The sequence below is a fragment of the Pyrus communis genome, chromosome 9 (assembly GCF_963583255.1).
Source record: "Pyrus communis chromosome 9, drPyrComm1.1, whole genome shotgun sequence".
Classification (NCBI taxonomy): Eukaryota; Viridiplantae; Streptophyta; class Magnoliopsida; order Rosales; family Rosaceae; genus Pyrus; species Pyrus communis.
This window is the reverse complement of record NC_084811.1, coordinates 1,338,985-1,365,816: the sequence shown is the minus strand read 5'-3', so window position 1 is coordinate 1,365,816 and position 26,832 is coordinate 1,338,985. Positions and strand designations below refer to the sequence as shown.

The following is a 26,832-nucleotide window of genomic DNA, read 5'->3' as shown; positions in this document are numbered from 1 at the left end:
CAATTAGCATCTATATCTAATAAAAAGTAACAATTAATCCTTAAGAAAAAATAATAAGAAGTAACAAAAATTTCTAAGAAGAGTTCTATTTATTAAAGGTAATTGTTTCATATACAGTATATTCCTCCAATTCCACTTTCATATTTGATCGATGAGGCCGGATGTGCTAATGGTGTGGTTGCATGTTAGATGTCCCCAATATACATCATCAACTCTCTATGTGTCCCAAAAAAGATATCTTACATGATAAAAGTGCTGTGCAGAGCACCCAAAAGAAATTTAATTGGATTATAAATAATTAGAAAATTAAATACGTTAATCCTCCAACCAAACCAACCAGAAGGGTCTGATGAGTGCCAATAGATCCTTCTAATTAGCAGTTTTTTGCATACATGCATGCATGCATGCTGCTTAACATGTTCAATCTCTCTTAGATGGTAACTAGTAGCACAATTTAATCAAGAAATCCTTATTAAGCATAACCTTAAGCCGACCTCGATCGATCTTCTTCCTCCTCTCGATCTCCTTTCTCCTTTTTTTTCCTGTAGAATTCTATCTCTCTCTCTCTCTCTCTCTCTCTCTCTCTCTCTCTCTAGAAAGTATAAATAGTTTCCTCTGTACAAGCAAAGCCATCTCACACTTCAATTTCCTTAAACTGCACCACTCACTCATGAACAAGAACAACCTCTTTTTTTCATGTTTTTGCTTTTGCTTTTTAGTCCTCTGTACAAGCAAAGCCATCTGATGATGATTCCACTCTTCAGGAAGACTGGATCACTGAACAAGCCACAGCTTGTGCCCAATGCCTCAATTTGGTCTTCACCTGTTCAGGATTATCACCTACAAATCCACAAGATCAAACTAATATTTTTCAAAACAAACAGTTCGGAGTAAAATACAATAAAAGTTTAAAATCTAAAAAACTAATTCTATGACCATCAATTGTCTACAATATCCATGCATAGTATGGTAAACAATAATATTAAATTCTCATATTTCATATTTTATGAATTGATAGTTCAAAAATATTTTTCTTCAAGAAGCTCAAAGTCTGAATTGCATCCTTCCCATTTGACTAGATAAAGTTCTAAAATATTGTGTATATTTATAAAATAAATAAATAAATGTTCCCTTGTCATACTTTTGTTACGATAGAAAGTCGGCATACCTGGACTGCATATCTTCCATGCATCGGTATCGCTCGTAGGGCTTCCAAACGACAAGGAATGTCCACCCATTGACGACGTAGAATGGCGGGAGCTAGCGCTATTCGGCGTGGACACGGGGCTCAGGGAATACTGGCGGTTGACAGCGAAGTAAAGGTCAAGAGCGGGCAAGGTAGCGCTCAACCTCTGACCTTCCTCCTCATTGAACCCAAACCCTAGCTCAATGCACCCTTTGAGTTCATGCAAGTCCTCGTCGGTCAGATGCATGTCTTCGGAGTCTCTGATCCCGTGCATCCTCCTCTCCTGGCTGAGAATCTGGCGCCGCCGCCTCTCCCAGGCGATGTCCCTAGGCGTCTCGCACATGGACAGCTGCTTGCTCAGGCGCTTCCGGTTCAACATCTTGGGTGGCGCCAGCGGCATGTGCTGGAGCTCCTCGGAGGAGGACGAAAGGGATAGTGATGGCGACGATGACGACATCTTCCGTCGATGTAATTTCTCGTCCTTCATTTTTACGTAACTAAAAATTAATTAAACAAACGATGAGTTTGCTTGATTAACCAAATGCATGCACGTGCGTACGTGGTGGTGTATGGTATTGAATGTACGGTATAAGGTTTATGTATGTGTATAAGTGTGTGTGTTCTTAATACGGAGGTGGTGGTGGTGACAGCGGCAATAGAAGGAAGCCGCCGCACCAACCGAACAAGGTAGGTCCTTCGATCTGAGTGTGGTACGGGGCCGGGTTGGAGGGTTGGTGTGGGGTGGCGGTGTTTTATTTCTTCCCCAAAAAAGATAATCAGAAGGAGAAAAGGATCAGAGGAATTTAGGGTTTCTGAGGTGCATGATCTCTCACCAACCCGACCAGCTCAACACAGATGTTGTGTGAAGGGCTTTAATGGGGACATCGAGGGTGGATGGACCTGCGGTGGCCACGCACATCCGTTGCCATTTCCACCATCCATTTCTAACTGTCACTAACCAAAACCCTCCCTAATTAATTTGTTAATTTTGGAGGGTACATAGCACGTACATATCTTCTCACATTCTGATATCGTGTGCAGGCATGCTCCCTAAATTTATGTACGTTTTGTCCTTGGATTTAGCTGGTGATACTAAAAAAAGAATGATAACATGATCAATGGTTACCTACCTTTGACAACAGTATCATTCTAGAAGTTACAATTTTTTAATATTGTGGATAATTAGGATTTTCCGACCAATTTGCTCATGGAGGACAATTTATTTATTTATTTCATATTCTGTAATTTTCTTTTGATTTATTCACTCTAAAATTTAGAAACACAATAAATAAATAAATGTGCACAAATCACTTCTCTTTACAAACGAGTGCTACTATTTGAACTAATTGTTGACAACCTTTGTATTGCAGGTAATGTGATAAGTAAATGTAGTTTAAATAACAATGAATAATGTAACACATCTGAATAATCTTTTAATTTAAGAATTTGTTAGTAGCACTTCATTAATAATACTCCAAAATAGTCGTTATACACTCCCCCAAAGAGGAGTTGCAACTCACGTAGAGAGCCGTTATTGGCACCAAAAACTATTACCCTCCAATCCCTTTGTATGCATTTTCTCTTTTAAGTGTTTTAATTAAGGAAAAGTTTTGAATGATCTTTTGAAATTAAGGGAGTTATTAGTACTAGTACTCCAAACAGTCATCATACACTCCTCCATACCATTCAAAAAATAAGAGAGAGTAGTGCCAGATGTTTACTGTTCATTGCTAATAAGTTTCTTAATTTAACATTCATATAGAGAGTTGTTATTAGCACGAAACAAAAATTATTATCCTACACTCCTTTGTGTGCATTTTCTCTCGTGTTTTATTAAAGAGAAGTTTCAAATGAAGTTTTGGAAGTGTCAATAACATCTAACTTATTATAATATCTTTAAAGTACTACCGTAATTACCGACATCCAAATTCTACTTTGTGATAAGAAGTCATGAGTTCGAATCTTATAAACAACACTTAGTTGATAAAAAAGTATAATCTTTTCCCAAATTCAACTTTTATAGTCCTTACGTAATACCATCTTTTTAAAATGGTTGAAAGCATGCTTTCTACAATTAGCGTTTATTGCAAGAAGCACTTTAAATGCTTTTGAAATCCAAAAATATTCTCTCTAAAACACTTTCAATCATTTTAAAAGTATCTTTCACACCAGCCCTTAGTCATTGGGCTAAAAATCTCACTGCAAAGAGACCTAAAAGCTTGGGCAATGCTCCTGTTCTACATTGCAGGAGGTCGTTAGAGTAGTTTCTCCAGCTTTTGGGGTACGTTCATATGGAAATCAATATACTGATTGAAGTCAGCTCATAAGTCCATGAAATCAACGGTGGATTCCTTCCTTCAGATTTCATTGGTTCCACAAAACATTTTTCCAAAATTATGAAACAAAAACATTATAAAGAAATTGCTAAATTTAGCATGTTCTTTTACTACAAACAGAAACTTCAGACGTTGTTACGACCAACCAAAACCTGTACAATCTTCGATTTTTGCTCCGAACCATTGGTTTCCGACTACATTCCCGTCTGTCAAACAACAACGGACGTCTCAGAAATGGAAATCGAAACGAACTAAGCAAACAAAAGAACCCACATTTTACAAAAAATAGAAGAGTACCAAATAATCAACCCTCTGCCTATGTCTTCGTCTTGCCTGGTCTAGTCCTTGAGGTCCAGGTAAGACTGCTAACCGTTTTTGCGTTTGGTTAGGTATGGCTTAGGTTAACACCATCATCCATAGAAGAAGAATACAAAGAAAAAACCAGAGACCAAAGAAACCCTTGTCGTTTCTCCGGGCGTACAGGAGAACTTCTTGTACTTCTTCATTGATCAGAGTCCTCCGTTTTCCTGTACGCCGTTGACAGAGCTTTCGGTCTCTGTCTCTCTTTTCTTTTTCGTTTTCATTTTTTATTAGCTAGCAATGTACATCAAAACCCCGATTCTTCTCTTTCTCGCCTTTGCATCCGTGCTCTTGAACGGCCTCAATGCTGCAAACTCGGGCTCAGATCCGCTGATCCTTGGCTGCGGCTATGAAAATGAGGCCAAAGATGCAGATGGGAGGAAATGGCAACCAGACACGAAGTACCTTGCCGATTCATCAAAGACAACCTCGGCACAAGCGCAGTACCAGGACCCTGAGCTTCTTTCCGAGGTTCCATACATGAAAGCCAGGATTTTCACCGCGAATGCCACATACAAGTTGCCTGTGAAACCGAAGCAGCGGTACATGCTTAGACTTTATTTCTATCCGGCTGTGTACGGCAGCAACAACGCTGAGGGGTCCTATTTTTCGGTCGTCGCCAATGGAATCACTCTCTTGCAAAACTTTAGCGCTTCAATCACTTGCAAGGCCCTTACACAAGCTTATATCATGAGAGAGTATCTGCTGGCACCCCTCAACAAGGATTCTCTAGAGGTCACCTTTTCGCCTTCCTCGGGGTTTGCATTTGTGAATGGCATTGAGCTGATTGGAACGCCTGACATGTTCGGCGACGCTGCAATAGTCGGGTCTTCGGACCAGACTTTTGACGGCAAGAGGTCAAATTTGCAGACCATGTTTAGAGTGAATATTGGGGGGCAGTTTATTTCCCCAACCAATGACTCCGGCGACCTAACAAGGACATGGTACGATGACTTTGCTTATGTATATGGTGCGCAACTTGGGGTCACCAATGAAGCCGCCAAGGATGTAAAAATCAACTACAAAAATATGCCACCATACATTGCTCCCGTTGATATCTACAGGACCTCGAGATCAATGGGTGAGAACAAGGATGTCAACCTCGGTTACAACCTCACATGGGTGTTCAACCAAGTTGATGCCAAATTCATGTACCTTGTGAGGTTACACTTCTGTGACTTTTACCTCACCAAAACCAATCAAATGGTGTTCACAATCTACATTAATAATCTAACCGCCGAGGCTGGAGCAGATGTGATCGGATGGACAGGAGGAAAGGGGGTGACTACATACAGAGATTATGTGGTAGCGGCCGATGAGGATTTTAACGGTGATCTTTGGCTAGCTTTGCATCCTTTAACGAAATCAAGTCCGGAGTTCTATGATTCGCTCCTCAATGGGGTGGAGATATTCAAGCTCGAACAAGGTAAAAACTTGGCAGGCCTTAATCCCAAGATTTCCGACATGTTGGCAAAGGATATTGAGGAAAAGCAGAGAAGCTTTCAAAGTCAGCAGCAACAGGAAGGAAGCGGAACCAACAAAGCTCACGTGATTGGTGGAGCTGCTGGAGGAGCTGCAGCCTTCGGCATAGTTGCTGCATTGTGCATTGCTGTGTACCAACGAAAGAAAAAAGCCCTGGGAAGCGATACACACACCTCTAGCTGGCTGCCAATCTACGGCAATTCCCATACCAGTGGCACCAAATCCACAACCTCAGGCAAGAGCAATGGTAGCGCCCACCTTTCGTCAGCTGCTCAAGGCCGTTGTAGGCGTTTCACCTTCCCTGAGATGAAACATGCTACTAAGAATTTCGACGAGTCCAATGTCATTGGTGTTGGAGGATTCGGAAAGGTGTACAAGGGTGTCATCGATGGAGGAACCAAAGTGGCTATCAAGAGATCCAACCCACAATCAGAGCAAGGAGTTCACGAATTCCAGACCGAAATTGAGATGCTTTCAGAGCTGAGGCATAAACACTTGGTCTCTCTGATTGGCTTCTGTGAAGAAGATAATGAAATGTGTTTGGTTTATGACTACATGTCACGCGGCACTCTACGAGAGCATCTGTACAAGGGCAACAAATCTCAAGGTCAACTGTCATGGAAGAAAAGGCTGGAGATCTGTATTGGAGCAGCAAAGGGACTTCATTACCTTCACACCGGGGCTAGGTGGACCATCATCCACAGGGATGTCAAGACGACAAACATTCTCTTGGACGAGAATTGGGAGGCCAAGGTTTCTGATTTCGGGCTCTCGAAGACTGGTCCCAACATGGATCAAGGCCATGTTAGCACAGTGGTGAAGGGTAGCTTCGGTTACTTGGACCCCGAATACTTCAGGAGGCAGCAACTGACAGAAAAATCGGATGTCTACTCATTCGGAGTTGTCCTCTTTGAGGCATTGTTCGCAAGGCCAGCTCTCAACCCTAGCCTGTCGAAGGAACAGGTCAGTCTAGCAGATTGGGCTCTTCATTGCCAAAGAAAAGGAACTGTGGAGGAAAACATTGATCCTCACCTCAAGGGGAAAGTCAACATGGAAAGCGTCAAAAAATTCGCAGACACAGCTGAGAAGTGCTTGTCCGACTCAGGACTCGACCGCCCCACTTTGAACGACATTTTGTGGAACCTTGAGTTTGCACTCCAGTTGCAGGACGACACAGATGGCTCGAGTCACTCCTCAAGACGCCAAAGAAGTGACTCTGACGACCCCCATCTGAGAAACCAGAACATGATGGCAGTACACTACAGCAACCTGAGCCTCGGAAGCGACAGTGATTTGGGAGAAGAAACCAACAACAACAACACCACCACCACCACCACCACAAATGAGAACACCGACGACACCAGCGCAATCTTCTCACAGATTGTCAATCCAAAAGGTCGATAAACGTAATGCTCTTAATTCATGATTTGCTGTAAGAGAAAGCAATATGGGATCAGACCAACTCACAACATTTATTGATTTCGTTGTATGTAGTGCTTTATCTACTTTTTGTTCCTATATATGATTCTATAGCAATCTGTACGCTACACAAACAAGTTCATGCAGAAGTCGAGTTTGTTCTTCCCGGTGAGCTATATGATAAAGTTATAATTTGTATATTAGTCTCTCTTCTAGTATATAAATCTTATATACACGATATATTACCAACTGTAAATTGTGGAAATCGGAAAGAACATAGAAGGAATCATTTTGTTAGATTCTTCTTGTTTTTTCCTCTCTACTTTGTTTCAATGAGTAAGAATCGTTCAGATGTTTTACACTTTCCCGTCTACTTTGTTAAACCCCACCCCTAAATTAATGTAAATTTCATAACTTCCCCAAAGGTTTGCTGATTTTTACATTTTGGTCCCTTATCCGATTTTAATATGGACCCTTTATCTGAATTCTCTTTCTCCCTTGCGCTGCCACGTGGCTGCCCCCCTAACTCATCACTATCTCTCTCTCTTTCCTCGATCTCTCTTTTCTCTCTCTCTCACTTTCACTTCTCTTTCTCAACTTTTTCTATCTTTCTCGCACTCACTCTCCCCCATCCACCCAGGCACACTCAAGCCATCCCGACGACAGCCGCCACCATCACCTTCGTGCTCTCCTTCCTTCACTTCTCCTCGTCACTGCAAGCTCCGGGACGCTCAAATCCACCCAAAACCTCCTGCTAATCGCGAGGACACCAAACCCAGATTCCAGCCACTACCGGTTGTTCCACAGCGAACCCAAGGTACCATCTTACTCCTCTCACCTCCCTCTTTAATTTGACACCTAGATCGGAGTCTAGGGTTTGGTTCTACCGTCGATCGGAGCTAGGGAAGCTCCAGCGCCTTTTGTTTCCGTTGAGCCTAGGGCGTTGGGCTGGTTCATTCTAACCTATTCAGACCAAGGGCCATTTGGGCCGTTTTAGGACTCGGGCTTAGGCCCGTTAGAAACCCAACCCAACCCTTTTATTTATTTATTATTTTATTTAGTAAGTTCTAAAACCCAAAGGCCCTTGGGCTAATTCCTTTAGGGCCTTAGGCCCATTCACCTTTTTACCCAAAAACTCAGGCCATTCGGGCCATGTGAACCTGGGCCCAAGCCCAAAGACCCATAAGCCCAAAAACCCAAAAACCTTAAGCCCAACCCGTGACCCAGATCCAACCTTAAATCGGTCTGACCATAACTCATTGACCGTTGACTTTGACCTGACCCGAACTCGTTGACCGTTGACTTCCTTTTAACGTTGACCGTTGACTGGTCATCGGTCAACATTGATTTTTTCGGGTTTTCATCCGGAACCCCTCCTAGGCTAATTTTGACGTCCTTGATCCATTTCTGATGTCCATTTTCCTAAATTAAATCGTTTGAGTATAGTTTTATTAATTGTACCCATTTATGTGTTTAGGTGCAATTACTAGCGACGTTTCCATTATTCCTATTTCGTACGGCTCTACTTCGACGAAGTATATATGAGTGGACCCCTTCTAAAATGCATGTTTTAATAGTAGAAATGCATACATGAAAAGCATGATTTACATAATACGTTTTGTGAACGTTTTATGAGAAATTGATTATCATGATATACTAAGCTTATTTCGGAATACCATATTTTCTATCAAACCCATGTTCTTTGTAGGTTATCTGATGGATGATGATATACTATTTAGAACATGTTTTCACACACTTCTTTATAGTATAGATGATGGATGACTTTATACTATGAAGATGTCTTTGAACTATATATGAGATTTGTTTTATGAGATATTTTATGGTATGCTAGGGTTTTCGGAAAACCTATCACTTATTATGCTATTAGTTTTCATAAAACTTTGGGGGTTAGTATGTTCATTAACAGTTTCAGTATTATACATACATATATATATATATATATATATCAACTTGGTCCACTCATGTTTGTTTTGCGCCCCCTCAGGACATAGGAACGAGAACTACGATCCAACGTACGAGGCATTCCCCTACCAGTGACATCGTGTTATCCCCTCTGCTTGATCACTCGTGTAATAACACCTTCCGTTGTAATCTAATTTAGAATATGCTCTGATCATGCCATGCATTATCATTGTGAATTCATTGTTGAAATATTATTTTTGTCACATTCTTTTATCTTGCTACAAATTAGGTGCAAGTCCTCAGCATTTGCATTCATAAATGGCTTGCGTCACCTTCGGGTGTCGGCCAGCACGTGACCATCTTGATATCCCTCCGGACATCAGAATCGGGACGTGTCATACTTTCTCGAGAAACAAACAAAGATTTCTGAGTTTCATACATTGTGAGCCTGATTATATTTTCTAAACCCTAAACCCCAATCCAAAAAACTAGAATGTAGCATAAAAAGATGGAAATTTTACAAACGGCAGAGCTGGCCACTGATCTAACACCAATACTACCCCCAACGTCGTTGTAGATCCGTTTCGCTATTTGGCTGCAACGTCTTGCATCGATCCTGTAGAAAAAAAAATTTGGAAAATATGTCAAGGCTGTGAATTTGATGCGCATGCTTGTGCTTGCTTGCTATAGCTCAAGCTGATATTGATGACTCTCACCATCGCAAATATGCATTCCAAACTTAAATCCGCAAGTAGATACGTGTCTTAGTTGTGTAAACTATTTGTGATTGTTTTGCTCGGCTTTGTTGATACATCGCGCTACGCCGAAGGCTTTGCGAATTCTTGTTGTGAGACCTACTCGAAGATTAAAATTAATCTTATGAATTAAATGGGTATAATTTGGCTGCAACGTCTTACATGAATGCTTCAGATAATAGATTGGAAAGCATGCCATAATTCGCAGTAGCATTAGTTGCAAATAAACGTACTTCGCAAGCTATTTGATTGAATTCCTACTTTGATTGCAGGTATAACATCAGAAAAATGAGACATAACATAGTTCTTTCATGATTTTACTTAACTCCCCGTGTATTTAAGGGGAGGAAGATAAATGTCTTGTAGAAAACAGAAACAAAAACACTTGAATCAGCACAGAGTTAGCAATTCTAAGTTTAAAATGACGATTTTGGATCTGTTGCCACGGTTTTATAGTTTTAGTAACGACTTTTTGACTTTTAGTGACTATTTGAGTATTTAAAAAACCGGAAAATGTCTTTTACGACGATATAAATTGTCACTAGTTGTGGCAAAAGAATGTTTTTGCGGCGGTCAAAAAGATCGCCGCTAAAAGTCCTGCAGAAATTAAAATCTTCCTGTCTGCCCTCTTTGGTAAATATTTTGTTGTTTGGACCAAACCATTGAGGTGGTGGTTGTCGTCCAATAACCTAACTTTAGGTGCCTCTTTGAAGGCTCCATCTAAGGCTACAATATTAAGCCTTACTGGTCATTTGGCTTCCAAATTAGTTATCGTACTTTCAAAGTTTTATTACAACCATTTTAAACGAAATTGCATTACGATGACTTGATCGATCCAAATGATTCGAAATGCACTGCTATGCCTGGACGATTGGGACTCAATAAACTGGACATTGATCTGCAACGGTGACGCGTTGAAACCTGCAAATTCACCCAAGTTCCATCAAGGATCTCTACAAAGCAAACCGAAACTCACAAATCAACTTCTAATAACAGCTTCTCCTTTTCCCAATCTACGTAAAAAATACGTGACCAAATATCTTCACCAAAAAAAACATATATTCTCATTTTCCCAAACTACGTAAAAGAAAATATCTTCGCCAAAAAAAAAAAACTACGTAAAGAATACAAGGACATTGAGAAAATATGTAAAAAAATTCCAGGACATTAGGAAAATCACTGCAAAAACCAACAAAATGAAAATCGAACAAAGACGTATATCATAAAACATCTCCGATCAAAACCAATTAGAATTTATTTTCAGTTTTGCATTCTCAAAGGACTAGGGTCAAAAACCCAGAAAAGCATGTAACCAGTTTACAACTAACTCCACAGAAAGTAGACCAGGTCAAGATCTAAGACTCGGTTCAGAGAATCGATACAGAACTTAGTAGACTATACTCCCCAGAAAGCAATCTACACGAGGCGAAAAAGAAAAAAAAAAAAAAAAAAAGGGTACTGCTTAACTGCTCAGGAAAAAAAAACCAAACTACAACTAATAAGAAACAGAAACTAAATCCTTAACTCCCAAATAAACATAATTAAGCAAGAGAATATTGCACAAATACAAGGAATTTAAATTCACAAATAGCAGGAAACGGAAATGACATGAGTCAGTTGTAACTCACCTACTCTGATTCACACAAAGTAGGAGTCTAGGACAGATGAGCACCCGAGGGTACCAGAACACAAAGTGAATAGAGCCCCAAAAGCTATAAACAAGACATGGCACATCATATTCGACTGATTTCCTGACTATGCTAAATACAACCAAACAGAATGAAGAAATACGCACTTCCAAACAATGAGATGCAAATTCGGAGTCTTGGACTCAAAATTTACGTTTAAGTCCTGAATAAAAAATGGGTGAAATGAAGCTCTTTTGCCTCATAAGAACCAACCAAAAACAGAGAAAAAGCCTCTGGAATGTAAAGGCTTAACCATCTGCAGGACTTAAAACAGACGCCAAACACAGGTCACCAGGACACTGCAAAAATTCATGTTTTTCTAGTTGCAAATACGAGTGCTTGTGTTATTTTATGATATACTTTTTCTACAGCGCTCACGCATGCTGATACATTGATGCAAAAATCTTTCGCCTCAGACTAGTGACACAGAACCGAGCGGAATGGCGTTCTAGGATTCATATAGCCGAGCCCACTTAGTGAGAAAAGGCTTTGTTGTTGTTGTTGTAGACTAGTGAACTAAAGAAACCATATACACACAAAGTTCATGAAAATCGAACCAAAAAAAAGACAAATGAATGAGATATCAGTCCAAATTATTCGAGAAGGAATAACTTGTTGGTTTCATCAAACACTTTAAAACTCCAGGACAAGTGAATAATTTCGTGTAGTACTTTCGGACAAAATTGAAACCGGTGATCCACCCTGGTGGATTCGGCCTTCCACTTCAACCCATTGCATCCAGCGTTTCAAACCCTCCTCTCTGCCCATAGTTTAGAATATAGTGCAGATTATCCCATCATCTGTAACCCAAAAAAAAATTTATGACCCTCCCTTGTTGTATCCTACTATATTTCGGAGCAAAAACACAGATAAATTCCATTAAATCATCTAATTAGCCATTCATCTAATTCTTATGAAGAATCCCCATCCAGCACGAACTGACTTCCAAGAAATACATACAAATGCATTTGCAATCAATCCAAATTGAATTTAATTAGCCATTTGTTTAACTAAACTGAATTAAATAACCAAATAATATAGCAATCCAAATGTCACAAAATATGCTAATAAGGATTACGTTTCAGGGTTTTACCAGGACTTTTCCTGGCGATTGAGGAAGTATTTAATCGCTTCCACGCCATGAATCGTTGTAATCCATGCGAAAGAGGGTCGTCGTTGTTTTGATGTCTCTGAAACGGTCCGGCCACGATCGCAAGGAACGTTGCACGTCGTCCTTTTGGTCGTCAAAGTTCTGGAGTGGAGAGGAAAAGGAAGGAGAAGGAGAAGTCGGGTTTTCTTGTGGCCCGACGGACGACGGTATTCCCTTTTGAGCCCATTTCACGTTTACACTTTGCACTTCGGCCCACTATTTTAAATCACTTTCATTTTCTTTTTAATTTTTTTTTCTTTTTCTTTTATAGTAAAACCTTTATATAGTCACGGTTACTTAGTTAAAACATATTATTTTTGACTTGGTAGTGGAGCATACAAATTTTCAAGATTAAAAAATAAACAAAATAAAAGAGGGGTCAAAAAAAAAAATTGACCAAAAAGTATTGACTAGAAAAGTAATGGAATCGTTATTAGCACTCAAAATATTTGATTGTGCACTTCAAAATTTCTATATTTCGATATGTGAGTGACTAATGTCAAGTTGTGTGTGCTTTAGTTAAACAAGAAGTGGAAGGAGATAATCCTAAGAATGACAGTAAGAAAATACTAAATTTTCATTCCAAAAGGCTATAAACATGTTTGAGAAGCTAAACCATCAACTTTAAAAAAATAAAGCATTATCCAAGATAACTTAGAGAAATATTTTAGTTCATCTTAAACTTTTATTTGTGATTTCAAATATTTTTGTACTTCTTGACAATTATTAACATGTAGAGACACGTTTCCTTAAAACGGGACCTCGAAAAATTATAACTTATTACAGTGTAAAGTTTATTTCTATATGTAACTGGCCCAAATTGGGACCATAATTTTTTATGACCATAAGGAGGTTATTGCTTTATAAATAATATTATTGATAGGTTTTATTGTATTTTGATACAAGCTATGTAGTAAGAGAGTGAAAAACGATTTCAAGTCCTCAAAATGAAGATGGAAATGGCGGAGCTACGTAGGAACTTGGGTGATCTCGACTAAAAACAGTGACGGAGCTATGCAGAACGGTGGTCTCGAGCCCCTTGTGGGTTGAATAACTAGTATTAGGGTCTAGTGATACTCTTCTTTTATTAGTTAGAGGTCTAAAATTAGCTCACATGGATGATGATAACGTATTATATTTATGTTGAGTTTGATACTTAATGAATGACTCATTGTGTGGCCTAACCCAATTCCTCATCAATCTCCTTACAATATAATTTCCTCACTTTGTCGCCTAGACAAATATTCTAGACTCACTGGACTCGGTACTAATTTCGTTCCATATAAGAGCTGATCTAAGCAGATAGCCGCCCATAATGTCTCTCCAATGGATGAAAGGATGAGAAGGACCTCGAAAAGGGACTGTCCTTTCCCTTCTAAAGCTCATATAGTGGAGACTGGAGAGAGATATTTCGCAGAGGCTTACACATCATGCATATATAAAACCCCTTTATTATTTCAAGAATAATACAAAGGGAAATCCAGAAAGTCAGCCTAGTCTTTTCTAATTTGAACGGAGCATATTAACAACACGAAGATGACCACCACAGCATGTAATATATGTAGATACATATACATACATACATATATATATATACATACATACATACATATATATATATATATATATCAGTGTTTTAAAATACTCGCCTCGGGGCCCTCCTAGGTGGCCTCAGAGGCTGGACGGGTGACTTGTTGCCTCTGTTTTGTGGGAGTAGGCGAAAAACTAGCCTAACTTCGTCGGGGGCGAGCATTGGATTGGGCGTCAGTTTTGTATAAAAGTTGCGGAAATATGAAAAATATTTGGTTCAAATCTAGGTTAACTTATTGGCTTTTTTTTCTCTTTTTTTTTTTTCACTTTTCTAACAGCTGTTACAGCATATTCTTTAAGTATATTCTTTCTTTTTAAGTTTTTTTAAGTTTTTTTAATTATATTATTTGATAGGTATTAAAAAAACTAAAAGATAAGCAGAAAGATAATGTTTAATATACCTAAAAATCTCAAAAGACATGTATACATTTTATCATTATATATATAATTATATATCAAAAAAGTTAGGTTATGTGAGGCTTCACCACAAGCTTGAAGGGCTTTTGCCTAAGCAGGGCTATCCATGAAACGCCTCGCTTATGCCTTCGTTTTTTAATACATTGATACATACATACATACATACATATATATATATATATATATGGAATAAAAGGAGAAAAGGTAGAGGTTATTTATGATACATGAGCTAATTTGTTATTTCAACTATCTTACAAGACAGAGACTTGATTAAGCGGCTGCAGTTAAAGGAGAGTGGTGAGGAGAAGAAATTCGGCGAGGGTGTGGCTGCGGTCGGTTTCACGTTGAACCCCTTGATTCTTTTCAATATCTTCTTCTTCAGCATCCCAAGGGAAATGAGCATACGAAGCCAGGACATAACTGCAAAATGAGAGGACTTGATTCACTAGTTTTAACAATAATTAATCAACCACTAATAAGAAAATCCATGACCAAGAAACTACAGATACCAAGATCTCCTGGAAATATTTCATTACAAGTCAAAACATCTAACAACTAACTGATTACTTCTTCCATGTATAGATCTACCACTCGAACACGAAGCACATGCATGGTTCTCGGTGGTGTTTTCATCAAGAAATATCTATCTATTAAGTTGCCAGGGATCCCACCAGCGGCCGCCGCCATGATTGCCTAAGACTCGAGCTGGAAGGGCTCGAACAACCGAAAACAGAAAGATCACCGCTGATCATTCGCAGTGTGTACATAATTTGGCTGCAACGCCTTGCATGCATGCTTCAGATAATAGATTGGAAAATATGTCATAATTCCCAGTAGCATTAGTTGCAAATAAACATATTTGACACACTATTTCGTTACTTTCTATTACGATTGCAAATATAACATCAGGAAAAAGAGGCATAAATGCTTCTTTCATGGTTTTACTAAATTGCCTGTAGAATTTAAGGGGAAGAAGATAAATGTCTAGCAGAAAACAGAAGGAAAAACACTTGAATCGGCAAAAAGTTGGCAACTCCAAATTTAAAATGACGATTTTCATCTATTGCGGCGGTTTGTTAGTTTTAGCGACGACTTTCTGACCTTTCTTGACCATTTTAATATCTTCAAAATGTAAAATTCCTTTTACGACGACAAAAATTGTCGCTGGCCGTGGGTAAATCTGTTTTTTGAGGCGATTAAGAAAGTCGCCGCTAAATGTCGTTCAAAAATTAAAATTTCCCTCATCTCCCCACTTACGTAACATTTTTGTTGTTTGGACCGAACCATTCAGGTGATGGTTCTCGTCCAATAACCTAATTTTAGGAAACTCATTGACGGTAAGGCTACAATATTAAGCCTTACTGGTGATTTGGCTTCTACAGTTATCGTATACTAGTTTTACAACAAACATTTTAAACGAAATTGTGTTGCGATAACTTGATCAATTCAGATGATGCAAAATGGGATACACTGATCTGGACATTGATCTGCGACGGTGATACTTCGTGAAGCCTGCAAATTCACCCATCCAAAGTTCCATTAAGCATCTCTCCAATTCAAACCTAAACTCACATCAACTTTTACAAAAACAAAATAACAGCTTTTCCCTTCCAAAACTAACACTTAATCGGAAAGAAACTACGCAAAAAAATTCCGGGAAATTAATATCTCCGATCAAAACCTGTTAGAATTTATTTTCCGGTTAGCATTTTCAAAGGACCAGGGTTCCAAACCCAGATAAGCATGTAACCTGTCACATCTCGACCCGGGACGGATCACTTCCCGGGCCCGCTCCACCACCGTAGCACGATATTGTCCACTTTGGGTTTACCATTCCCTCACGGTTTTGTTTTTTGGAACTCACGAGCAACTTCCCAGTGGGTCACCCATCATGGGATTGCTTTAGCCCCCTTCTCGCTTAACTTCAGAGTTCCTACGGAACCTGAAGTCAATGAGCTCCCGAAAGGCCTCGTGCTAGGTAAGGATGAGAATATACATATAAGGATCACTCCCCTAGGCGATGTGGGATGTCACAATCCACCCCCCTTAGGGGCCCAACGTCCTCATCGGCACACACGCAGCCAGCGTTAGGCTCTGATACCAAATTGTCACATCCCGGCCCGGGGCGGATCACTTCCCAGGCCCGTTCATTGTCCGCTTTGGACTTACCATTCCCTCATGGTTTTGTTTTTGGGAACTCACGAGCAACTTCCCAATAGGTCACCCATCATGGGATTGCTTTAGCCCCCTTCTCGCTTAACTTCGGAGTTCCTACGGAACCCGAAGCCAGTGAGCTCCCAAAAAGCCTCGTGCTAGGTAAGGATGGGAATATACATATAAGGATCATTCCCCTGAGCGATGTGCGATGTCACATAACCAGTTCCCAACTAGATCCACAGGACGTAAACTATACCCGCACGAAGGAAGGGGGTGGGGGAGTTACTGCATAACTTCTCCAACGACAGCCAAAATGAAACTTAGGAACCAAAATTCAAGCCATAACTCACGAATAAACAAAAAAATATTGCAAACAAATTTTGAGAAAAGAAGTTATCGTATAAATACTAGCGATAAAACTTACACATAGCAGGAACATAATAGACCAGAGCCAATTGTAACTCACTTACTCTGTTTCACACAAAGCACTAGGGAGTCTGGGATACAAGAACATCAGAGGGCACCAAAATACCAAAGTGAATAGGCACCTGCAAACAATGAGATTGCAAACTCAGACGAAAATGGACGTTTAAGTTGTAAATAAAACACGGGTGACATGAAGCTCATTTGCCTCATACGAACCAACCAAAAACAGAAAGAAAAAGCTCGTGAACTAGGCTCAAACATCCGCAGAACTTAAAACAGATGGCAAATACGGGTCGCCAGGACATTGTAGAATTCATGTTTTGCTAGTTGCAAATACCAGTGCTTGTGTCATTTTATGATGTACTTTTTTAACAGCATTCGTGCTGATACATTGATACGAAATAATTCGCCTCAGATCGACTAGTGAACAAAAGAAACCATAGAGACGCGAAAACATGTAAATCCAATAACAAAGTAAATGAGATACCAACCTTCAAACTATTCGATAAAACGCTTTGAAACTCCATTAACATGTGAATATTTTCGTGTACTACTTATCAACGAAATTGAAGAATTATGAGGTATCAAAACTTCAATTTCCCAATACTACATAGGGACCAACATTTCAGTTCCTAGTATTTCAGTTCTAATTTGTTACACGACGGGACCATCTGGGTCCCTGAATGGATCCGCCTCTCCCTACAGCAACTCAATACTATGGTAATAGTAAAGTAGTATTCTTTTTCACTCGTAAGTTGTAGTTATTATTTTCTAATCTTGTAAAAAGAGAGTTCGATAGTAATTTATTTTTTCGACAAAAGCAAAAAACAGTACACAGATAAATTCCATTAAATTATTATTTGCTTCTGATATATATCCCTATCCAACATGAACTGACTTCCAAGAAATACGTACAGTTGCATTCGCAATCAATTCAAACTGAATTTAATTAGCCATGTGTTTAACAAAATTGAATTAAATTCCCAATAATTAAGCAATCCAAATTTCACAAAACATTGCCAATAAGGATTACCGTTTAGGGTTTTACCAGGATTTTCCCATGTGATTAACGAAAGATTAAATCGCTTCTACGCCGTGAATCGTTGTAATCCATGCGATCAAGCTTCGTCGTTGTTTTGATTCCTCTGAACCGGTTCGGCCACGATCGCAGGGGTTCCGTTGCGCGTCGTCGTTTTGGTCGCGGGGGAAAAGAATGAGAAGGAGAAGACGGGTTTCCTTGTCGCCCGACGGACGATGGTATCCGCCATGAGCCCATTTCATGTTTACACTTTTGACTCACATTTTTTTTTTGAAATATTTTTGCTCAGCACGGGTGGTGATGAAATTTATCATCCTATTTATTACTGTTAAATAAATTTAAATATTGCGATCAGTCTAATGTATAGACATAAATCTTAAAATTTAAACTCATATAATGGGCTCATCACCCTATTTATCACTGTTAGATGATTTTAAATATCGTAATCTGTGTACTGGATAGATATAAATTTCAAATTTTAAACTTGTTCTACGGGCTCAACACCCTATTTGTCATGATTTTAAATATCGCAATTTGTGTAGTGTATAGATAAAAATCTCAAAATTTAAACTCATTCAATGATGATAAAAGTGGTGAGCATTACTACTTAAAAATGGTGAACAAAAATGCACTTTTTTTTTAGTAAAATCGATATTCTACGCTAATGTATACTTAGAAAAAGAGGACAGTTTGAATTCAAGACGCACTAGACCCATTATTCCATGTCAATTTTTTTTATACTAGCGATAGGAAGAGAGAGAAAATCGAATTCAGGTCCTTAAATGCAAATGCAAAATAACAAAACTATGTTGGAACCGGTGTGGTCCTAGCTAAGAACAGTTGTGGTGCCATGTTGGAATTAGGCTAGTTTCATTAATGACGAATTCGATACCAATTTATTTTCACATCCCTTTATCGTATGGGCAGCTCAATTATTGCTTATTTGCCCCATTAATCATATTTTATTTTATAATTTATACATGCAACTTTTGATTATACCCCACTAATACAAGATTATAAACTTGCTTTTCATTTTGAAAGACTTCCTACGAGAATTATTATAAATAAATTAACCCATCATATCAGAGATTAGTGCAAGATGACCTAATTCTATCTCTGCTAATGTCATTTCAAAATCATCTACTATATATCCACCAAAAAATTCCAAAAGGTGTGTGACTTTTGGATCACCAATAATTTACTAGGCCAGTTTTCATTTGCCTAACACCTACATTATGCATTTCACTTGTCCATTTGATTAACAACTACTATTTTACTAAGGGAGATATTTTTCAGTATGTCGAGAGCACACCCCAGTATACCAACTATTATATTGAGGATTCCAAGTGAAAGAAACTCATTAACTATGCAATTAATCAATGGTAGTGCTATCCACACACATGTTTTACCTCCTACACGCTTCTTGTTAATTTCTGTCTTTTGATACTCTTCATTTCATTCAATCCGACAACAAAAAATTGAGAGGTGTATGTGTGTGTGAAAGGTAAAAAAAAAAAAGTGTAAATAGCACCACCACTAATCAATTAATCAATTTACTAGATCTTACTTGAACAATAACCACAAGTTGATCACAAGATCATTACCTAACCCTATTGAATTTCCAACATTTGCCACTACCTTAAGCACTAAACTGTCACCTCAAATTTTATCAATTAGATAACTGAAAAATGCGTTGGTCTGACAAAACTTAGTTGTTGAAATAATCACTTTTCATAATTTTGTTGATATGCTGTTAATATTTGATCAATAATGTCTTCAAATTTGTCCCCAAAAAAATGTCCTCAAAATATGATATCCTTGTAAATTTCTCATTTCAATTCATTGAAAATTAGTTAAAACTTGAAAAAAAAAAACGTGGCAAAAAAAAGGCCAAAGACTACAAGGAGAAATTCTTTGGATCGATTGGTGGTGTTACTTTCACATGTGCAAATGGATAGAGAAAAGCTTGTGTAAGGGCATTCTAATTATGTCGACTCATTTGTGGGAAGTTATCTGGTTTGACTTAAATTTCACTATAATTTCATTTACTGTGAGAGTTGCTTTCGCCAGACATTCTTATCGAAGTTTCGTCTCCTACAGTGATCCCGACCAAATAACTTGAGTCTTCTTAGTGTAGAGAGATTTTCTCTTGCAACCCGATCAATTAATGATTCTCGTGCGTTTAAAACGTGAATTACCCGTCTAATAAAAACTTTGTCACGTAATGAAATAGTTGCAAGACATAATCATGTAAGCGAGTACGGCAGCCAAACGATGAAGGGTCCTATGCACCACATTGTCGCAAAATGAATCATATGCCGCCACGTCTATCGACGTCGCTGCATGCCTTACAGTCTGTAACGGCTATGGTAGATAGTGCAGCAAGCTAGACAGATCAGATAGGGCATCTGTACTCGCTCAATAAAGCATGGATAGCAGTACTCGGTACTGTACTTTTGGTAAATTTTCTAAGCCACAGTAAACCCAAAACTGTAAAAACTCGAGGTCATGTACCAGGTCGTCTGATAATTATTTCGTTTTTAGTTGGAAAGCTTCCTCCGAAAACTAAAACCCCCAACCTTTTCTCTTTCTTGGGTACTTCTCAATCTGGTTTTGGCAAGGTTTTTAGAATTTAGAGGGAGAGAGAGAGAGAGAGAGAGGGGGAGAGGGAGAGAGAGAGAGAGAGAGAGAGAGAATGGAGGAGGTTGAGGCAGCTAACAAAGCAGCAGTTGAGAGCTGCCACAGAGTTCTGAATCTCTTGTGGCAACCAAAACCATGTAAGCTTTTGCAGGCGGAGACTGAGGTGGCAGTGTTCAAGTTCAAGAGAGTTCTCTCTCTCCTCAGCCATGGAAGAGGAAGAGTGAGAAAGTTGAAGAAAAACTTAAATCCACTACCTCTCCCTCACAATATCTTCTTAGATGCCCCTAATTATTCAGATACTTCACCAAAACCCCTCCAGTTCTCCCCTCCTACTTTCCCTAAAACCCCTCACAAAGAAAAAGTTTTTCTTGGAAGCCCAGTTCCCAAAACAAAAACTTTGCAACAGCACCAGGAAGAGAGAACAAAATTACAGTTTCACCCCCAGCGGGTGAAATATAGGGATGAAATGGTGTTCTCTGGGAGAAACAGTGGCATCAACCTTGCGTTTGATAGGTCTAGCTCTAGCTGCAAAACCTCCACGACGTCGGCCAGATCGTTCATGTCATGTTTGAGCATAGGCGGCTGTGCCGCCACCACCGGCAGAGATTCCTTTCGGTTAATAGGTGGTGTGCCTTGGGTTTCCGGTCAGATTTCCCAGCAGCAAAGGAGGTGCTTTGATGTGGTGGAAAATGGGAGTGCGGAATGTGGCAGCAGTGGCAAATGCCACTTTCCAAATAAGAGGCGAGTTTTGATTATGAGATATTCTACTTTAAATTAATCTAAATTGCAAGTTAAGGATTATAACTCGAGTGCACTCACGTTTACAGGTCTACACTATTTGATTAGTAAGATTAATGTTGTTTTGCTAACAGGAAACTGAAGGAGAAAAGATCTTTTAAGGTCCCTGCCATTAGTGACAAGATTTCAGACATTCCATCCGACGAGTATTCGTGGAGGAAGTACGGGCAGAAGCCGATCAAGGGCTCCTCGTATCCGAGGTAACGGTTCTACTTTTGCTACCCAGACAAGCTGTAGTTTTTATGGTGGTTTCCAATCTGACCATGACGGGTATTGATGTAGGGGATACTACCAATGCAGCAGCATTAGAGGCTGTCCTGCGAGGAAACATGTGCAGAGATGCCTTGAAGACCCTGCAATGCTCGTAGTCACCTACCAAGGCGAGCATAAGCATTCACAATCCGCCCAGTGAGGCAGTGACGTGGAATACCGCCAGACATCCCATTGCAGGAAAGTTCTAGCCGTGAAGAGCATCCTTACAGGACGAACATAGGCTAACAAGTATTTCATGTGAAATGTAGTAACTTGGAGTTTATGAAAAGCACTATTTTTAACGTTCACTTCTTTTGAAGCCTCCTTACGGAAACAAAAATTCTACCACGACATGAACCCGGATAGTCATCATGAAACACATTCGTTCAGAAACTAAAAAACTTGATTGAAAGAAAAACTTTATCCGATAAGATCCTACAAGCCGGTCTACTTTGTCATTGTTTACAAAATGATAAAACATTCAAAAGATATCCATGACGGGAAATCCAAATCCAAACTTAATAAAATCCGCTCAACATCAGAGTAAGGAAGGAACAAGTGATCGAGGAGGTAGAAACTTCACTTAAGGGGAATGAACCTGGAAGAGTGAGTAGCACCAATACCGGGCCTTCCGTGCTTGACAGGCTTGTAACTTATGGAGAACTCAGCAAGATAATGACTGATCATCTCAGGCTTAATCTCAACCTGATTGAAGGTCTTGCCATTGTACACACCAATGATGCTACCAATCATTTCAGGTACAATGATCATGTTCCTGAGGTGAGTTCTAACTGGCTCCGGCTTCTCACCAGGTGGGGCCTCCCTTTTCTATTCCAAAAAACAACAAAAACCAACAATAAATACAAATACACAATCACAATTATAAGCACATTTTATCCGAAAACTTTATACAAACAAAGATAAACTCGGTCTTAACAAGTTACTAGAATCACACGAACATAACAGAAGTCCAAACACAGAATACTAAGCGAAACCATTTGTTGTAGCATGAAATACTAAGGCGCAAATACAAGAATCTCACACTGGTAAGACATATTCAACTCTAAAATTTGAGAATCTGCACTGCATCAGAAGCTTGGTCTTAAATGAAACATGGCAAGGCAATAGAGTTGGAACAAATGTTCGTAAAAGAAAAGTTATATCGTTGCAGATTGTGCAATATGTACAATAACATGATTCACATAAATTAAGGATTCTAATGAAGGTACCGATGTCGATGAACAAACAAACAAAAACAAGTTCATCTACTCCGCGCTCATATGAAACAAGTTCATCTACTCCAAGATAAAATGAATTTCAATTCCGTTCATTTCTAGTTTAGTTCTATACGAACTTTTCAATCATCACAATAAAGTACTCGAAATTCATAAGCTGAGAATTAAGACAACTAATTGATCACAAATTTAAACCCGTAATTCGAAACACCAAACAGTTACTGAATAATCCAAGCAATGTCTGCCAAATTAAGCGAAAAATAACCGAAACAGAGGCCGAAAAGATAAGAAATTTTACCGCTTTGCGCAGCTTCTTGATCAAAGCCATTGGCTTTCTCTTCAAACCTCTCTGGAACCTGAACCCAATTCATCACCCACCAAAACAGAACATCATTCAGCATAACCAAAACCAATTGCAAAGGCTTATAGGTATCAATAGATACATATATACATACAAGTACAGGTATTTATACGTATTTATATACAAAAGGTGAATCTGTGTGTACCTTCTGCGAGCCCTAGCAGGAAAGAGCTTAACAAGCTCATCAGTCGACATGTCGAGAAGCGCATCCAAATCGACGCCTCTGAAGCTGAACTTCTTGAACGTCCTCTTCTTCGGTACTCCTGCCGCCGCAACATCAGCCTCCACATCCGCCTAACCAACAAAAAACCACCGCGAGCAGTCAGATTGATTCCCGCAAAAATCGTACAAAAAAGTTAGAAAATTGGAAGTAAATAAAAGGGTTGATTGGGAAATGCAATGTTAGAGAAAGAGGTCTGAGCTCACCATGTTTGCCGAAGACGAAGAGAAACCCTAATTCGCAGGGAGGTCGGCGACTGGTGGAGTTGCAGAGGAAGTGGGGAGATTAGGGTTTTTATGGTTGGGTATATAAAGGTCTCCGATTTAATGGATTATTTGGTGGAGCTTCGGAGGAGTTGGGTCCGCCCCGAATATCTATTTGAAAGTGTACTCGTATGGAGTCCGTTCTGGTCCTCCCTCGGGCTTGCCTATCAAGTTTGGGCCTATTTGTTTGGTTTGCTTCTCATTAAGCCATTTCCAGCCGACTCGGTCAAATAGTTATAGAGCTAAAAATAGCCCGTTTGATACGAAAATCGTCTCCAATCGAGGGTTAGACCAAATAGCTCGTGGTCCCCACCTAGCAAAAAATGGGAAAACCAAAAACATGGGAAAACCAACCAAAGGGATGGTCAAGAGCAGCCAACCCACTAGCCATGTAGCCCAGCCTTCCAATGCCAGAATGTCAAGCTTGACAGTTTGCCAGCCCTACAACTCAGCTCATTTGAATGTCAATGGCTACCTGACGTCATGTTGTTGTTAGGTTACTGTTGGAATTATATATATTTTTTTTTTTTTGACGAATTTAAAAAAAAAATTCTAATTTTTTTCCTATAAATACCTAAGTCATTCCTATACCATTTCTCACATACTTTTGACCATTCCAAACTATCTTACCTCATTTTATTTCAATTCTTCACATTCTATTCTCTTACCTATTCCAATAATCTTTCCTTTAATTTTTTCAATAATTTTCAAATTGTCACATCTGCAATGAAAGGAAGGGCTTGGACCCGAAAAAAAGATGAAGCTCTTTGCAGGGCTTATAGATGAGTCTCAGAAGATAGTGTCAAGGGTAGTTCTCAAACAAGTGAAGGTAAGATGTGTGTGAATTCTACCCTAATATCTAGCCAATTTATTAACATTGGAAGCGGAAGATAAGAAGTGTCACGTAAATAAGAATCTTATCTAAAATTTGCACAACCAATTATATCTCGACACATGGCGTGCGAAATCCTATACGAAAAATTATTAAGATTACAAAAAGATAAGAAATCTTGAGAGTTACTCATTTTAGTGACACGTGTCACTCGAAATTCTTTTCAAAAAATTATTGAGATTACATAAAGATAAGAAATCTAGAGAGTTACTCACGTTAGCGACATGTGTCACTCGAAATCCTATCCAAAAAATTATTGAGATTATATAAAGATAATAAATTTAGAGGCTTATTCATTGGGCGACAAGTGACACTCAAAATATGTCTGAAAACCTTATTTTAATATGGTAGTTTAATTTAAGTAACTATATTAATTCAATGAAAATAATAAATTATGTTTGGCCTATGGCCCTTTGGCCTTTGGCCCTCTCGATTAGAGATGGTTTTTTGTCAAAGGGTTATGTTTGGCCTATGACCCTTTGGCCTCCTCGGTTGGAGATGGTATAAAATATGGTATGATATTATTTATTAAAATATAATTTCTTGCAAGGCTATGGGGCTAAAAGGAGCATTTTGGCCCTCCTTCAATTAGAGATGGCCTTAGGTTCAAAGGGTCTTATGGCTCGTTTGAAAGTACTTCAAAAATAATTGAAAGTATTTTTAGAGAAAATATTTTTTGGTTTAAAAAACACTAATTATGTGCTTTTTGGTTTAAAAAACACTTGAAGTGCTTCCTGCAAAAAACACTAATTATGTGCTTCTTGCAGAAAATCCTTAAAGTGCTTTTTCAAGAATTCTTTACATTTTTAATAAAAATTGGTTTAAAAAATATTTTCACTAAAAGTGGTTTCAATCATTTTAAAATCACTTCAAAACAAGCCCCTATGATAGTTAAAAACTTAAAAGTGATTGGCAAAAATTTTAAAAAATTTCAGATCACAGAAGCGCTCTATAAAAAAACACTTGAATTTTTTGTAAAATTTATAAGGAACGATTATTGCTATCCTAAAAATTCAATTACGCACTCTTTGTACGAGTAATTTTTTTTTTCTTTTTTTTATATTTAAGTATTGAAAATTGGGAGTGCACATTTAGGTTTATGAAGTGCTATGAACAATTTCCAATTTTTTTTGCATTTCTAATGAAAGCACTTATCAAAACCTCTAAGTAAAGGTGCTTCTTATAGAAGCAATCCTAAACAACTTATTTTTAATTTTATAAATTAAGTTAGTTTCCATAAGTTTCCATGTAATTCTCATATTGTCAATGGGTTTTATGATGGAATCTCAGCTTATGTGTGGTATAAAAGCAGGTTGGCAAATATGTGCCACTCGATTTGTGTTGTTCAAGTGTTTAACTTGAAAATTCACCACTTGTGAGTAGACGTGTTGAGTATATGAATCTCACATCGGAAAGTGAAGAGATTTTACATATGCTTATAAGTAATTAGGTTACTCTCCAAACTTCCAATTGTTTACGGGGGAACCTTGACTTATTTAGTAATTTTGTTGTTGATGCATTTGTCAGTCTAAGTTAATCTCAATTTTGTGAGAAAGTTCGAATTCATTCTCCGATTAGTGTTATTGTTCCGGCTTTCAACTTCGCTCCGTCGTACTGAGATCTCTACAGAGCGTCTAACCAACCGTTGTTACCAAGCTCGAGCATGACTTGTTACTTGAGGAAGTCGACCCTATATCTTAACCAAATCTCAACATTAGGGTTAGTGAGTTAGTGACATGGGGCATGATTCCAAAAACTCAAAAGGGGAGCCAAGCCAACAGCCAAGGACAATTAGACGTGAGAGTTTGAACATGTCATGGCAAGAAACTGAAGTTCTTAGGCCTAATGTGTACAAGGGTTCATTTGGAAGTGCATTTAAAATGATTAAAAACGTTTTTGGAAAAAATGTTTTTGAGTTCCAAAAGCACTTGAAGTGCTTTATAAGTGAAGCACCAGTTATGTGCTTATTATATGAATCATTTTAAAAGCACTTTTCAAATAAACTCTAAGTTACTAGATTTTATGGAAACTAGATGCTAATCAAATTTTAACAAGCACATATGTATGCACGTAATTGTGATTATCAAATTTGTATCGTACACGTCATAATCGAAATTGTTCATTTTCACAATCATCATTCAAAGGTTCTCTGTGCACTAAGATTCTTTATTAATCCATGTGCATTGAACAAGGGTTGTCATATAAATAAAATTTTCATGTAATGAATAGTTGTTTTAGAAGAA

The 26,832-nt window shown here is 38.6% G+C and overlaps 4 protein-coding genes and 2 long non-coding RNA genes across 6 annotated transcripts; 2 read left to right on the top strand and 4 right to left on the bottom strand.

Moving 5' to 3' along the window:
• Positions 1–561: 561 nt before the first annotated feature.
• Positions 562–2,013, bottom strand: LOC137746254 (uncharacterized). The gene is made up of 2 exons (XM_068486330.1): positions 1,169–2,013; positions 562–840 (listed from the first exon to the last, which is right to left on the bottom strand). The coding sequence occupies exons 1-2, from the start codon at positions 1,671–1,673 to the stop codon at positions 761–763; spliced, it is 585 nt and encodes a 194-aa protein (XP_068342431.1). The 5' UTR covers positions 1,674–2,013; the 3' UTR covers positions 562–760.
• A 1,813-nt stretch (positions 2,014–3,826) lies between these two features.
• LOC137745881 (receptor-like protein kinase ANXUR2) lies at positions 3,827–6,983 on the top strand. The gene has a single exon (XM_068485915.1). The coding sequence runs from the start codon at positions 4,123–4,125 to the stop codon at positions 6,766–6,768; it is 2,646 nt and encodes an 881-aa protein (XP_068342016.1). The 5' UTR covers positions 3,827–4,122; the 3' UTR covers positions 6,769–6,983.
• A 3,205-nt stretch (positions 6,984–10,188) lies between these two features.
• Positions 10,189–12,442, bottom strand: LOC137744160 (uncharacterized). Its single transcript, XR_011069596.1, has 2 exons — positions 12,243–12,442; positions 10,189–10,382 (listed from the first exon to the last, which is right to left on the bottom strand). It is a non-coding gene; the product is annotated as an uncharacterized lncRNA (long non-coding RNA).
• A 3,124-nt stretch (positions 12,443–15,566) lies between these two features.
• On the bottom strand, positions 15,567–18,203 carry LOC137744185 (uncharacterized). The gene is made up of 3 exons (XR_011069600.1): positions 17,938–18,203; positions 16,934–17,011; positions 15,567–15,818 (listed from the first exon to the last, which is right to left on the bottom strand). It is a non-coding gene; the product is annotated as an uncharacterized lncRNA (long non-coding RNA).
• A 2,397-nt stretch (positions 18,204–20,600) lies between these two features.
• On the top strand, positions 20,601–21,896 carry LOC137744211 (probable WRKY transcription factor 74). The gene is made up of 3 exons (XM_068484074.1): positions 20,601–21,309; positions 21,441–21,566; positions 21,649–21,896. Exons 1-3 carry the CDS (start codon positions 20,624–20,626, stop codon positions 21,776–21,778), a joined length of 942 nt encoding a protein of 313 aa, XP_068340175.1. The 5' UTR covers positions 20,601–20,623; the 3' UTR covers positions 21,779–21,896.
• A 107-nt stretch (positions 21,897–22,003) lies between these two features.
• On the bottom strand, positions 22,004–23,773 carry LOC137744212 (small ribosomal subunit protein uS19x). Its single transcript, XM_068484075.1, has 4 exons — positions 23,641–23,773; positions 23,360–23,508; positions 23,152–23,209; positions 22,004–22,446 (listed from the first exon to the last, which is right to left on the bottom strand). The coding sequence occupies exons 1-4, from the start codon at positions 23,641–23,643 to the stop codon at positions 22,198–22,200; spliced, it is 459 nt and encodes a 152-aa protein (XP_068340176.1). The 5' UTR covers positions 23,644–23,773; the 3' UTR covers positions 22,004–22,197.
• Positions 23,774–26,832: the final 3,059 nt, after the last annotated feature.

Excerpts from the sequence above, each read along its gene's own strand:
- LOC137746254 (XM_068486330.1), bottom strand. The coding sequence starts at position 1,673 with ATGAAGGACGAGAAATTACATCGACGGAAGATGTCGTCATCGTCGCCA. Across the intron at positions 841-1,168 it reads ATGGAAGATATGCAGTCCAG|GTGATAATCCTGAACAGGTG; the intron begins GTATGCCGACTT and ends GTGGATTTGTAG.
- LOC137745881 (XM_068485915.1), top strand. The coding sequence starts at position 4,123 with ATGTACATCAAAACCCCGATTCTTCTCTTTCTCGCCTTTGCATCCGTG.
- LOC137744211 (XM_068484074.1), top strand. The coding sequence starts at position 20,624 with ATGGAGGAGGTTGAGGCAGCTAACAAAGCAGCAGTTGAGAGCTGCCAC. Across the intron at positions 21,310-21,440 it reads TGCCACTTTCCAAATAAGAG|GAAACTGAAGGAGAAAAGAT; the intron begins GCGAGTTTTGAT and ends TTTTGCTAACAG. Across the intron at positions 21,567-21,648 it reads AAGGGCTCCTCGTATCCGAG|GGGATACTACCAATGCAGCA; the intron begins GTAACGGTTCTA and ends GTATTGATGTAG.
- LOC137744212 (XM_068484075.1), bottom strand. Across the intron at positions 23,210-23,359 it reads CCTGCTAGGGCTCGCAGAAG|GTTCCAGAGAGGTTTGAAGA; the intron begins GTACACACAGAT and ends AATTGGGTTCAG. Across the intron at positions 22,447-23,151 it reads TCAAGAAGCTGCGCAAAGCG|AAAAGGGAGGCCCCACCTGG; the intron begins GTAAAATTTCTT and ends TTTTTGGAATAG.